At 41.1% G+C, this 14226-nt stretch overlaps 1 protein-coding gene across 1 annotated transcript in view; it reads right to left on the bottom strand.

Annotated features, from left to right (window-relative positions):
• LOC107126036 (follistatin-related protein 4-like) overlaps window positions 1-14226 on the bottom strand; it is a 248020-nt gene that overhangs the window by 19145 nt on the left and 214649 nt on the right. Inside the window, exons 8-9 of the mRNA XM_015429530.1 lie at window positions 8428-8454; window positions 2254-2372 (exon numbers count right to left, since the gene is read on the bottom strand). Coding sequence (XP_015285016.1) covers window positions 2254-2372; window positions 8428-8454 — 146 coding nt within the window. The remainder of the gene's footprint in view (window positions 1-2253; window positions 2373-8427; window positions 8455-14226) is intronic.

Raw genomic sequence — 14226 nt, 5'->3', positions numbered from 1 at the left:
GAACTGTGAATAGCTTTGATGGCTCTAGACTTCTGACTCTGGGTATACCATAGAGAGGAAGTTCTAGAGCAGCGGTTCTCAACCTGTGGGTTGCAACCCCTTTGGGGGTCGAATGACCCTTTCACAGGGGTCGCCTAAGACCATTGGAAAACACAAATTTTCAATGGTCTTTATGGTTGGGGGTCACCACAACATGAGGAACTGTATTAAAGGGTCAGGATAAGGCAGGTAAATTTTTGTGTTCAAATGGGATTTAAATGTTTCTTTTTATGTTCTGGAGGCAACCTCTATGTAATAATGGAATGGAAAAGTAGAGATTGCATCCTGCAGAGTTACTGTGAAATCAGGGCCTAATTCCATCCCATCCTCCAGCTGTTATTCATCTGGCATATTGGTTGGAGCTGAGTTTCATGCCGTGAAAGAGGAAGATGGCCAGGCTCTGCCTGGATGGCATCCTGCCCTCCAAGGGAGAATGATTGACTGCTAATGCTGCAGCAGAGGTCTGACACCAGAAAAACTTGATTATCTTATTCAGCTCCCCTCCCCCATGAAAACTGCGCTCAGGCTAGAGCATAGGTTGTTTGGGGTTGGGGTTGCTCAGACTTCCCCTCAGGACTTGGTGCAAGGGCTCCAGGGAGTGGTTCTATTGGCTTTGTCTCCCAGGACAGATTTGCCCACATCGCTCAAGCATGCTGAGAGTTCCAGATAGTTTACATATATGTGAGCATGTACACAAATATATAGTACTCTCAGCATTTATTAATGGTATACATTTTGGTGAGAGATCTCTTCTCATAGATGCACAATTGTAAAAAACAAAACGAAACCCTTTGCTGTCTTGTTTCTGAAATGTCTGATAGACCATGGTAGTGAACCTGCACTCCAGACTGGGCACCCTGTGCTGGGCCCTGTCACTTGGAATGAGCAGCTCAGGGCAGATAAATAATCTTACTACCTTATTACTTTCTAAAGTCACTTTATGCACATGACTAACTGAGACGAAACGAAAGACGACAACATGGTGTTTATAAATGACCTGGAACTGGGGGTGAGTGGTGTAGTGAGAGGCCAAGTTTGAGGAAGATACAAAATTATTCAGGACTGTGAATTCAGGCACGTTGTGAAGAGCTACAGGATGATCTCTGTAAATTTGGCCAATCGTGCAATGCCCCTGTACAGCTCCATGGTGCCACCATATTTAGAATACTGTGTATAGTTCTAGTTGCTATGTTTTGTGAGGCAGATTTTAGCAGTCAGGAGGCGGTGGCAGGCTTTATTCAGCCACCTCTCTGAATATCCTCCAGGACCCCAGTTGGGGTCAATCACCAGAGGTCACCATGACTTCCATGTGCTTTCTGTCTCCTACAGTCCATGGCATCAAGTGGACCTGCAGCAACAGGAACGGCACTGCAGAGTTCTTCATTGAGCAGCTGGCCCAGCAGATCCTGGAGAGCCACCAGGTCAAGCCCCCACCCCAGTCACCAGAGGTCACCATGACTTCCATGTGCTTTCTGTCTCCTACAGTCCATGGCATCAAGTGGACCTGCAGCAACAGGAACGGCACTGCAGAGTTCTTCATTGAGCAGCTGGCCCAGCAGATCCTGGAGAGCCACCAGGTCAAGCCCCCACCCCAGACACACATCTGTCTCTGCAGCAGTGGCCTTGGTTAGAACTACAGTTTAAAGAACTTGTCATCTCTTGCCCATTCCTGTTACAACTGTGCCTGTTCAATAAAACCAACGATTTTTTGTTTGAACTTTACTTTGTGTCAAGTGCCATTTCCAAAGGGGTTTTATAAGAGGCCTCCTGCTGTGTTACAATAAAAATCTCTGGCCTGAGAAAAAACCAAATAACTTCAACTTCTTTAACACTGGGTGGGACACAAAGAACATTATAAGTTTATAATTCAAACACACTACTAAGAGGCTGCTCAGTCAGAGTGGTGAACAGTGTTTTGACGGGAAAATCTTCCAGGGGCACACACACAAGTACGCATACACACAAACACATATAAAAATACAACCCCCCCCAAAAAAAACCCCACCCCAAAGTGCCAAACAAATGCTTAGTATTAGTATTATGGCAATGGGGTTCTGTGCAGTTCCAAGACTCCTCTTAATAGTATATTTAAAAAATTAAGCCTCCTTCTCTACATTTCCATTTCACTTCCATTGTAACTTTTTTCTTCTGCTTTCCCAGTACACTTTCCCCAATTATATAACAAGACCAAGGGGGGAAAAATCACAAACTTACATAACTGGTAAAAACTCTGTCATTTGGTTTGATGTGTCTCTGGATCTCACAGTCATTTGGCTGAATTATTGTGATACCATCATCAGCAAAGATGTAGAACATGTTTCCCACACTAAGGCCTTGAAGAGAAAAAAGAAGAGAGAGAGCAGGGGAAAACATGGCATAACTTCCTAAGTCTGAAAACAAATATTCAGGCTAAACAAACAAAACACCATTTAAAAACAAAACAAAACTAGTAATTGGGATGCTTGTGGTGCATTCACAAAGTCCAGGTTCATGTCACAAGTCGGGCTTCAAGGTGTGAGGAGGGAGGTACAGATAGGCTCAAAAATGCATTGCCTTGGTGGTAGTAATAAATTCAAGTAAATTATTTAGGATCATGTGTTTTATAACATTCCCACCAAAAACACATGACTCTTTCTTTCCTATTAGAAACAGTTTGCTATTCATTTCATTTTTCAGAATCTGTTTCCAGTGCAAGAAATGTACATAAATCTATGCACATAAACAGAAACAATATTAAAGCAGAATAAAATGTGCAGGTCATTGTTCCAAGAAATACATCTTATAATGTGGTATGGCCATTGGGAGGAAATCTTTATAGCCACCAAAGCAAAGACATTTTTGAAATTTTGCAAACTGTAATTCACAAATGTGGGTTCGTTTAGCATTGCAATAGCACTCATCTATCAAAACTAGGGCATTCCAGAAGCTTTATGAAAATAGCCTGCCAACGAATTTCAAATATGAGATTGTAGTCTACATTTCTGCTTAGTCAGAAATGTTCTGTAACATTAATAGTCCACTTTCCATTACATGCAAAAGCAGTAATGAATAGCTTGTATGCCATACCGGGGGTCTTTTCTTTCATTTGTTCACATTTAGATATTCTATAAATAGATTATTATAATGGCCAATGTCACCCCTAATAATGTTGATAGTGTACTCATCTGCCAAACATCCATAGTTCTGCTACTGAGAAATTGTGTTGTTGTTGTTTTGCCATGGTATATAAAGCCTTAGTTAAATAAAGCATCTCATCTTTTGCATGTGAATGTTAAATCTGTTCAGATCTAACTGATCTGGGCTGAAAAGTTACTTGAGGACATTAATCACAAAAGGCAAAGTTCCACCAAAGTTAATCACTTTTCATTCCCATCTATTCCAGAGGGAGACAGTGAAGAGTATGCTAGAGCTCCCATTGAACAATGCTGTCCTTAAAAGTGCTTAACATGAGCTGGGTTGTGTCTAGACAGTTAATAAAGAAAATGTATTTTGCAGAATAAATGAATTGCTTGCTTGCTCTGTTGATTTAATTAATGTGTCATATGATAGAGCAAATATGCCTGTAGCACAGATCCTGTGAACAATTATGCAATAAAATTTGTGTATTTGCAAGATTCCCCTGCCCTCCCCATGTTGATTACCTGACAATAGTAACTAAACATGTTTTTTGTGTAATGGGAATTCAGTATATGAGCTTTAATCTTTTAATTGTACCACAGAAATACCCCAGTTAAGGCATCAAAGTGGATCTAGAAGCAATGATCCTTAAATGTGATGCTGCAGTGAGAGATCATGCATTTTCTGAAAGCATAGCCTGTACTATCTTCACCACTGTAGAACTGGAGTATTTTAGCTTAAAAGTATCTTAGACTGACATGTGCAACATGTGTGGACAAAAATCCCTTCTTGCCACATGTACACAGTTCTTGTAAGTTCCAATGGGGACTGACTATATGAATGAAAAGGCAGGATTTGGCCCTTGATGCAATGAGTGCACATTTCTGCAGATGTTTAAAATAGGGACATTTTAAAACAAATGATAACAACCATGCAGTACCTCATGATCATTGTGAACTGTGCCTATGAGCAGATACATGCACATTAACCATCCTATGCTCTATGATAATTTTAGTAAAAATGCATGTTCACATTTCAATTTCCTTTGCCCTGCCCTAAAGCAGATTTTAATAACTATGTCATTCAGATCTGTAGACTTTTTGTTACTTATGATTTAGTGGTTTATATTATGGGCTTATAAATTTTCCATTAAGGAAAACATTAGAATTGGTGCTCTGATGATCTCTATCATACCAGTCAGGCATTGCACAAGATTTATAAACCTAGTTTTATTAATTAAAATATTTTCTTCTGATTACTTTAAACAAGATTTTTGTTTTTTGCTTATTCGGCCATGGACTTCTTATGAGTAGACACCAAAATCTTCCTTACTCTAGTTATGTGAAAGCTCTTACTGATATCAGAGAACTGAGCAATATAACTGTGTAGCAGAGAATAGAATTATAGACATGATGATGTTTTCCTATTCAAACAGGGGTCGTTTCGTAGAAAAAGAGCTAGGGGAACTCATTAACATAACTCATTAGCATATGTCACACCCCCTGACATCACCGGAAGTGTGTCATAAGGCCACACCCCCTGACATCACCGAAAGTGTGTCATAAGGCCACACACCCCACCCCCAACGGTCCAGGCAGGGACCAAGCAACTTGCCCCCCCTCTTCTCCTGCCTCCTCCTGGCTGAACGAGGGCTGGAAGCAGGACGGCCGGAAGCAGGGGGCGGGGCTTCATCATGTGCCCCACCCCCGTACCTCACCCGGGGGAACTGCGATCCCCCGTTTTCTCCCCCAAAATGACCTCTGCATTCAAACAAACAAAATGTACTGCTTTGACATAATATCAGAGGCATATTTGTAATCAGGAGTATGTTTCTAAGCCTTTAGGTGTAATAAATCCAGAAGGCCTAATAAAATTAGTAATGACTCCAGTCATAGCATCTATTCACCAAATATAGTAATTGTAACTATGAACATTGGTTTAGTGCAATAACTTCCATTTAAAGCAACTTCAGTCACTCCCTTCCCATTCTTAGAATATGTAGTTTGGATGGGATTATCAGTACCCTGATAAATATAATATGGATGCTTAAAACTAAGGTTGCTAGGTCCCCTCTGACCACCAGTGGGGGATGGGGGGTGTAGGGTTGCCAGATCCAGGTTGGGAAACTCCTGGAGATTTGGGGATGGAGCCTGGAGAGGACAGGGACTTCAGAGGGGTACAATGCAGTCTGCCCTCCAAAGCATCTATTTTCTCCAGGAGAACTGGTCTCTGAAGTCTGGAGATGAGCTGTATTCCTGGGGGATCCCCACAACCCACCTGGAGGCTGGCATCCCTACTTGAAACACACAATTCTTAAAGCATCAGAATACCACTACAGTCCAAAAGAAACTTTGGTCATTACAAGATAGTGCATCCTTATTTTCTCAAAGGTATTTCAAAAATATTTCATTTTTTGGTGTTCACTGCAAAGCAGAGGAATTACATCCCCAAGAGACAAAATGGCAGGATCATATGCTACTCACAGAGACCTTATTGCATTCTGTACAGAATGATTACTTCATCAATTTGGGGCAATTTTTAATTGTTCAAAGCTTATAAAGCCCAGTGATTAATTTACCACCACTACAAAAGTCTTTGAAAGGGAAACCAAATCAGGACATGCCCCACCCGATTTAATTTCTATTTGTGTAAAACTAATAAAGTTTAAGACCTAGTGCATGGCGCAACAATCAAATATACGTGAAGCTCAGATAGGCAGTTTGTGCCAAATGGTCATGTTTATTCTAGACTTGTGCATGGGAGTTTATTTTGCTTCTTTTGTGTTATTAATTCCGAAAGGGATTGTTTAGTTGTTGGGGTGTGTTTCATAATTGTTTCCTTCATTATTGTTGTTTCATGTTCATAATTCTATTTTTGTTACTATTTCCCACTGGTTTAAGTAGAAGACCCTGCCTTTCATTGTTTTCCATCCAAATTGGACAAAATTCAGGGGGATTGTAGAATCCCTTGAGGGCACTCACATTGCCAAATTCAGGCAGATCGTATCAAGCCCTCCCCAAGGCACCTAAGTTTAGCATTAAAGTCTATCGGATAATTGATACAAAAAATTCAAAACACTTAAGCACAGACAGCACTGAGCTTGAAGAACTGTAGCATGAGGAAAAGGAGGACTGACAAGGCAATAGGGCTGCCAAATGCAGCCGGGGGGGGAAAACTCTTTGTTTTCCCCTCAAATCGCGTGGCCCCGCCCCCAGCGTGCGACGTCACTTCCGGGTGACATGCGCGCACGTGCCCGGGATCGTCCGGGAGCCCCCCGCTCCCGGACGATCTAAATTTGGCAACCCTACAAGGCAAAGGCATTTGATGACACAAGGAATGGAAGGCATTTGGGAGGGAGGGCAGCAGCAGTAGGACCCTGAGGTCAATTTGCTTGGATGAGGCATAACAGTGGAAGAGCAGCAAGTAGGCAAAGAAGTGCAGATTGAAAAGGAAAATCTGCCACAACAGGACAGGCATTGGGGAGGGAAGAGAAAGGCAAAGTTCCATCCTAGGACTGGAATACCTCCCACAGCTATATAATGCTAGGGGCTACAACTTGCAGTTAATCAAGAAAGCCCAGAGCCTCTCTCCTCCCTCCCACTCAGGAACACTGTGTTCTCTATTCCCTTATTAGAAAAATGCCGGCTGTCTTGTAAAAGTGAAACCAATAGGAGTCAGAAACTGCAATAATGAAACAAATCAGAACAAAATGAAAGAAAAACTTTTTGTTGTTGCTATAGTCTGCTTAGATGGGGACTTTGTCTATTTCATATTAATTATGATTACAAAACACCCTATTTTAGTAATTATTGTCATTGATAAAGAAAACGTGCACAAGTCTAGTTCAATCACATGCCACATTTGAACACAAAGTTTTAACACATGGCTAGGGTTGCCAACTCTGGGTTGGGAAATTCCTGGAGATTTGGAGGTGGAGCCTTGGGGAGGGGTGGAATCTCAGTGGGGTATAATGCCACAGAGTCCGCTTTTCAAAGTGGCCATTTTTTCCATGGGAATGGATCTCTGTATTCTGGACATCAGTCACTATTCCAGGGGATCTCCACAACCCACCTGGTCATGGCTCCATAAGTTATTGCAGTGGGATGCAAGCAACATCCCACTGAACTACAGAGAGCCAGTTTGGTGTAGTGGCTAAGTGCACGGACTCTAATCTGGGAGAACCGGGTTTGATTCCCCACTCCTCCACTTGCGCCTGCTGATGTGACCTTGGGTCAGTCATAAGCTCTGGCACAGCTGTCCTTGAAAAAGAGCAGTTTGTGTCAGAGCTCTCTCAGCCCCACCCACCTCACAGGGTGTCTGTTGTGGGGAGGGGAAGGGAAAGGAGTTTGTAAGCCGCTCTGAGACTCCAAGTGAAGGGCAGGGTATAAATCCAATTTCTTCTTCTTCTTCTTCTTCTTCTAAAGTCATGTCTGAAAGACTGGAGCAACATAAGCGTGGCCAGTCATGTGGGTCTTCCCATCCACTTGTCCTCTTCCTTTCCAAATTACAATTAGCTGAGAAGAACCCATGCAAACTCTTCCATCCACATGGTTTTTCAAATGTTACCATGATGGCATTAGCTAAAGACATGGAAAAATATCTTCTGTGCACTGTAGTAGCATATGATGGATCCCTCAGCTGATTCTAAGAAGGTTTTTAGGGTTATTTCAACTAGTATACAAGCTACAATTCATATAACATCTGCAAATCTAGGGTTTATTATAATTCTGATCCAGCTGAATGCACAAGTGTCAAATATAATAAAATGGGAAGGGTTAGCAATGTTTAAAGGAAGGCGTACAGGAGCTTTTAAACATATTTATCTAGGAAAAGATTGTCCCTGAAGAATTTGGCTTAGGAAATAACTCAACTGTATAAATAGTGAATAAGAATAAATTACAGCTGGAAGTTTTATGTGTAAATAAGGGCATGATGTACTTGCAATTCACTTAAAACACACTGAATTATGACTATGATAGCATTTTTATTAAATATTAGACATTTTGTAATCTATCATTAATTTTGATATTAACTTTCTAAATACCTATTTTGTGGCATGGAAAAAAACTTAACACCCCCCCCCCTGAAAAATGCAGATCACTATTGTACTATATTTTACTAATTTTTGTATTGGTCTGTCTGTAAATTATGCTGGTATTCCTACCAGAGACCCCTATGGTTAGTGGCAAGTTAGTGGAAAATGGCCTGTTATGGAATTATTAAAGCAGACAAGCACATTATCACTACAACAAAACAATTTCACTGCAGTACCTTCCTCTCGCCACAGTATGTTTGCAACTGCAGCATCAGAGAAATGGGAGAGCCAGAAAATAGTCAAGGAAAAGAAACAAAAAACAATGTCAACATATCATTGCAGCAGTTAAACGAATTTAACACTCTACTTTGGTTAATAATAACCGCAGTGCTAATTAAAGCAAACTAGGACATCATAATGAGGGTTTGACAAAAAATTCTCACCAATTTAAATTATTTCCTTTTGAAGTTTTTCCTTGTCAAAGCCTTCCAACACAAGCAACTCCCATTAAAATCAATATTTTTGAATTTTCCTGAGTAAAGATTGCAAAACATGTCTTTTCAATCTCACAGGAAGACTGTGTGGCTACAATATATGCCTTAAATTTTGTAGAAAACGTGAAAGCAGTAATTGCATTAAAACTTTCTGTAAAAGTAACATTTTCTGACAGATAATCAGAACAAATACTAAGCAGACCTCATTCCTTTCATTGTTCATGAACACTTTCACGTGAAAGGGTTTTTTAAATATTCAAAAGCTGAATTACACAGATCACCACTGTTCATTATTTCCACTAACATGTATTTATATTTATAGATATGTTACTGAAACTTAGCCTACTCTGACCAATGGTAAATCAGCATCTGCCATCAAATACACATTTAAAATATACATTTGCTAGGGAATTACAGTCAATTCCTGTTCCCTGGAACGGTCCCTTTCTAATTCAAAGATGTATATGACAAGTTCATGCATTACATTTTTACATGTATGTGCCTAGCATTTCATTAGGACTCCTTTAAAAAGTAATACATCTGCAGTGCTGCACAGAGAATGTGACTTTTCCAGAGCAATGTGCTAGTTCCTATGACAATGCAGAGGATGATGAATTTTTCTAAAAAGGTCCAAAGGTTGCTTTTCTGTAATTGGACATTTGAGCATTGGTGGGTTTAGATGAGAGCAGATGACACACACAAACTGAACATTTAGATACCTTAAAGAGAAGTAATCCTTTGACCTTAGAAAAAATGAGATTATGTTTCTGTAGAATATTCCATATATTTCTTCTAGTCAGAACACAGTCCTGCAAGAATTTCACAAGCCAGAGTACATTAAGTTCCACTGTAATTTCACTGGTGATTAATTCCAGATCTGTCCAGGTTAGTTTTAGATCTCTGTGTGGGATCCATTTGTTTTTCATTGCCATTTCACAGTCTCTGTGTTGACCACAAAATAGGCCTGAAAAGTCTCTAGACCTCAGTGTAATACTAAATAAATCATCAGACAAGGGCCACAGCCTAGAAGCCTTGGAGCTCTGTAGAAACAGTATGACATCAGGAAGGCAGTGGTAGGAGAAGCACTGAAAACTGCTAGGATCCAGCTTTCTTTAGATGACATAATCAGGATCATATCAGGGCCTAGAGATTTCCTTGTAGCCTGTGCATATTTCTACCTGGATGGGATCCTTCTCCATTGGGGTTCCAGGTTGCCAATTGCTCTGGCTCCTGCCCTTACTCTACAGAACTTCTGAACATGATCTACTGGGAAAGATTATGGAAAGTGCAGAAATAGACAAATTGACTTAGATGTTGAAAGGGCAAATGGAAGAAGATTCTGTTGGATTATAGACTCAATTTTATAGTTGGATAAGAGAGAAATATAAAGATACAAACTTCCTAATATCATAGTATCAAGAAGCTTTTGTGAATTCTTAAACCTCGCAGTCGATCTCTGTATAATTTGAAATGACAAGTAGAGGAAAGTTACATGTAGAAAATTATTAGTTTAATTTTTCCCCCTGCCCCTGCCCCCTTTCCCATTCCTATTCCAGTTTATCCTAAAAACTTAATAAAAATCTATTTAATAATAAAAAAGAACCACAAGAGTGGCATTGGTACATCCATTTAGGCATTTCCCGAATCTCTTGGGGAATTCCTAGAGCACTGAGGATGTAGTGATGTTCCTGAAATGACATCACATTTCTGACACTTCTCCTCACCAGAATCTGCCTACAAAAAGCTGCTAGGATTCTCATGGGATGGCTGGTAACCCTATTTTGGATTAGTTATTGACAGAAAACATCCCATTCAGGTTTGGAGAAGCACAGTCTTCAGGAGGGCCTATATACTTTTTTATGCTGCTAGTGACTTTTAAGAAAGCATGCTGAATGCTTAATATATTATTCTAGGATTAGTTCTGTATTCAATCATAAAATAAGGAGAACAAGAAAAAGGACAGGCAGTATCTGACTAGGATCTGGGAGGCCCAGGTTTAAATACCTGTTCTGCCATGGAAAGTCACTGAGTAACTTTGGGCCTGTCACACACTCTTAGCTAACCCACCTCACAGAGTTGTTATGAGGATAAAATGGAGGTGCAGAAAATGATGTAAGCTGCTTCAATCCACTGGGGAGAATGGTGGGGTATAAATAAATATAAATAAATGACGTTCAGTGCCCATCAAAAACCCACACATGCTCTGTACAGAATGTCAGGAATGGGTTTCAAATAGTTTTGAAAAGTAATAGAAATTAGACATTAGAAGAGATCTGATTATACTCTACTGATTTGTCACATTGAATCCCTCCATTTATCCAACTAGTTCAGGACAGTTTGCACGATTCTCCCCTTCAACTTTGCCTTCAAAGCAATGCTGTGGGAGAAGCAAGGCTAAATGAGAGCAGTTGGACCAAGGACAACCCATGAACACCATGGCCTATTGGGAATTTGAATCCAGATTTTCCTGACACTCTGTCCACTAGTTCATAAGGGATAGGCACGAACCACATTTTTGTGCTTCAGTTTGTGGTTCATGGCTGAAATACAAACCAAACCATGAAGGAAACCAAACAGATATGCTGGTCCCAAACTGAACCATTCATATAGGTTCATGAACTATTCAAAGTTTTAAACCCTGCCTTTTATTCCCCATGAAAGTGGGGGAGCAGAAACCAGGGGTTTAAATAGCTTGGAGCCATTTCAATGAAACAGCTGAGTTGTGCTTCTGTAGCTCAGTTGATAAGTTTATATGGCTCCGGCCTATTTAAACTCTCTAGTTCTGCTACCCGCTGTTTTGAAGTAGGGGGAGGGCAAAATCAGAGGGTTAAATATGGGGTAAAGTTCCTCCCAGGGGCATTTCACCCCTCTTTTCTGCTGCCATGGCTTTCCTCCTCTCAGGGGGCACTTCACCCCCTTCTGTCTGTTGGCTGCAGCCAGCAAAAAGGTGTGAGGGAAAATGCCCCCAGGAAGGCACTTCACCCCCTTCCTGTCTGCTGGCCAAGCTGTCTCAGGCCTGCTCATGCAGCTCTTTTAAAGGGGCTGCACCAGGCAGCCCAGGGCAGCTGAACAAGTGGGGAGAGACTTCTTTATGTCATCCTAGCTGTCTCAGGTCTGCTCATGCGGCCCATTTAAAGTGCACCAAGTACCCTGAGGCAGCTGAGCTGGCAGGGAGAGACTTCTCTGCACCAGCTTGAGGTGCCTGGCACAGTCCTTAGAAATGGGCTGTGTGAGCAATCTTGAGACAGCTGGACTGGCACAGAGAAGTCTCTCCCTTCCAGCTCAGCTGTCACTTTCAGGCTTCCTCATGAAGCAGAAAGCAGGACCATTTATATGGCCCTACTTTCTGCTCCCCATAAAAAGCTGTGTACAGCTAAAAGTATGGTTTAAATGGCTGGGAGCCATTTAAACCAATCAGATGAGTGGTGGGGAGTTCCCAGCTGCTCAGCTGTTTCTCCTGAAGAGTTCTTCACAAACCACCATGAACCACCACAAATGGTGTCAAAATTTATGGTAGTTCATTCCGGTTCTTCAGTTCACAAATTCCAGTTCGCAAACCCCAAATAGACAAAATTCATGACGAACATTAGTTCATCAGCCAGTTTGTGCCCATCCCTATGGTTCATATTAACAAGTAAAACTGGAACTTCTTCACATGAGTTTTAAAGAAATAGACGGGAAGTTTTGATGAAGAGATTGTTTTAGCTCAGTGCAGATATGTGACATGGAGATAAGCATTATTTTCCTGTAATGTAAGTGTGTGTTTTTTCTGGTCTTTCACCTGAATAAGATAATGTATATTTTATGGCAATTCAGCTCTCTCTCCCCCCATATGTCTCTCTCTCTCTCTGTGTGATTCTCCTGTCTTCCATTTTGTTCTCACATAATTCTTCTCTCCTCCATTTTATCCACATGATAACCCTGTAAATTAGGTTAGGCTGAATGCGTTTGACTAGCCCAATGCCACCCAGCAAGCTTCCATAGCAGAGTGGCGATTTGAACTAAGTTTCTCAGATCTTAGTCTGACACGCTAACCACTACCTTTTTGAGCATGCAGGCACTTTTGGAATTCTGACACAGTGTGGAGGGTACAGCCAGAAATTGGCTGCCACAGAAGGCAGAGCCAGTCACAAAGTGTTAACTGCAGCTTACTCTAGTCACACGTGAAGATCATTGTGCTGTGGTGGCAACTGCTGCCAAAGCAATGTTTTTAAAAATCTGCACAGCCAATCAAGAGCTTTGCTGGGCAAAAGCCCTACCTGGCCCCACCCACCTGCTTTCTAAAAACTCTTTTTTTTTTGTTCATTGTTTTTTATTATTTTTCAAAATAACTTTCACAAAGCAGTTTTCAAATATAGAAATACAATAACAAACATATGCCTTTCCAGTACATAGATCAAAAACAATCGAAAAAACTGACCCACCTAATCCCACCCAAGGGTTTCATATGATACTCCAAAATCTATTTAACCTAAACATTGCAAGGAGTGAATGTTGCACTATTCAAAGACTACAAAAAAGATGTTACATTAAGATCCATTTGTGAAAGTGAGCATTTGTAGGTAAAATATCATGCGCAGTAAGATAAGAAAAGATTGGAAACCATGTTGCTTCAAATTTGGAGTAGGAAGGTTGTGAGGTTTGGGCTCTGTGTATCTTATCAGTGATCTTCGCCATCACAAAGTGTTCCCAGACTTTTTCATACCATGCCTTTAGCGTTGGGGGTGCTGTAGATTTCCAACATGAAGCAATAGTCAGGCGAGCCGTGGCCAGGAGTACGGAGATTATTTCTCTATTTCTGGGATCTATGTCAGATGACCAGTGGTTCAGTAGGAAAGCTTCTGGATTGAGAATGAGGTTAAGCGCAGTTACTTCCACGATCACTTTCCGGATCTCTTCCCAAAATTTACTGATTATAGGACAGTCCCACCAACAGTGTAAATAGGTACCGATCCCCCCACACCCCTTCCAGCAGTGCGGGTCAGTATGTAGAAACATTTTCTGTAGTTTGTGCGGGGTAAAGTACCATCTGGAGTAAAGTTTAAAAAACTGTAACCGGATATTGAAGATATTAGATAGATTGGCTGGAGACGACCACACACTGTCCCAATCTGCACCGTTCCAGCAAACCGATAGATCCTCATCCCATTGAAGCTGAAATTTGAGTCTCGCGTGGCCTTCTCCAAGGAGTATCACGTTGTATAATTTCGACAGTGTTCCCTTCGGATGAGCGGGATAAAGTTTGATTACTTTTTCCAGATCCGTCAGTTCTCTCCGAAACGTGCCCATTTCGGCGAGATGTTCAGTGAGGTTTTTCAACTGCAGATATTGAAACCACGGTGTCTGTTTTCCAATTTTCTGATCAAAATATAGTTTGTCTCGTATCATCCCTTTGTCTACCAAATCATGAGGCCTTTTAAATCCCGCAGTCTTCCAATCTGCAAAAGAATGCGGTAAGAGACCTGACTGGAACCAGTCCTGACCCGTAAATGAGGATAACTGTGAAATCCCAATAGGAAGGAGTTTTTTGTTCCTATCCCA

The sequence above is a fragment of the Gekko japonicus genome, unplaced genomic scaffold, assembly GCF_001447785.1.
Source record: "Gekko japonicus isolate JY-2015 unplaced genomic scaffold, Gekko_japonicus_V1.1 scaffold304, whole genome shotgun sequence".
Taxonomy (NCBI): Eukaryota; Metazoa; Chordata; class Lepidosauria; order Squamata; family Gekkonidae; genus Gekko; species Gekko japonicus.
Note: the sequence above shows the minus strand (reverse complement) of the source record. Positions and strands in the feature narration are given on the sequence as shown.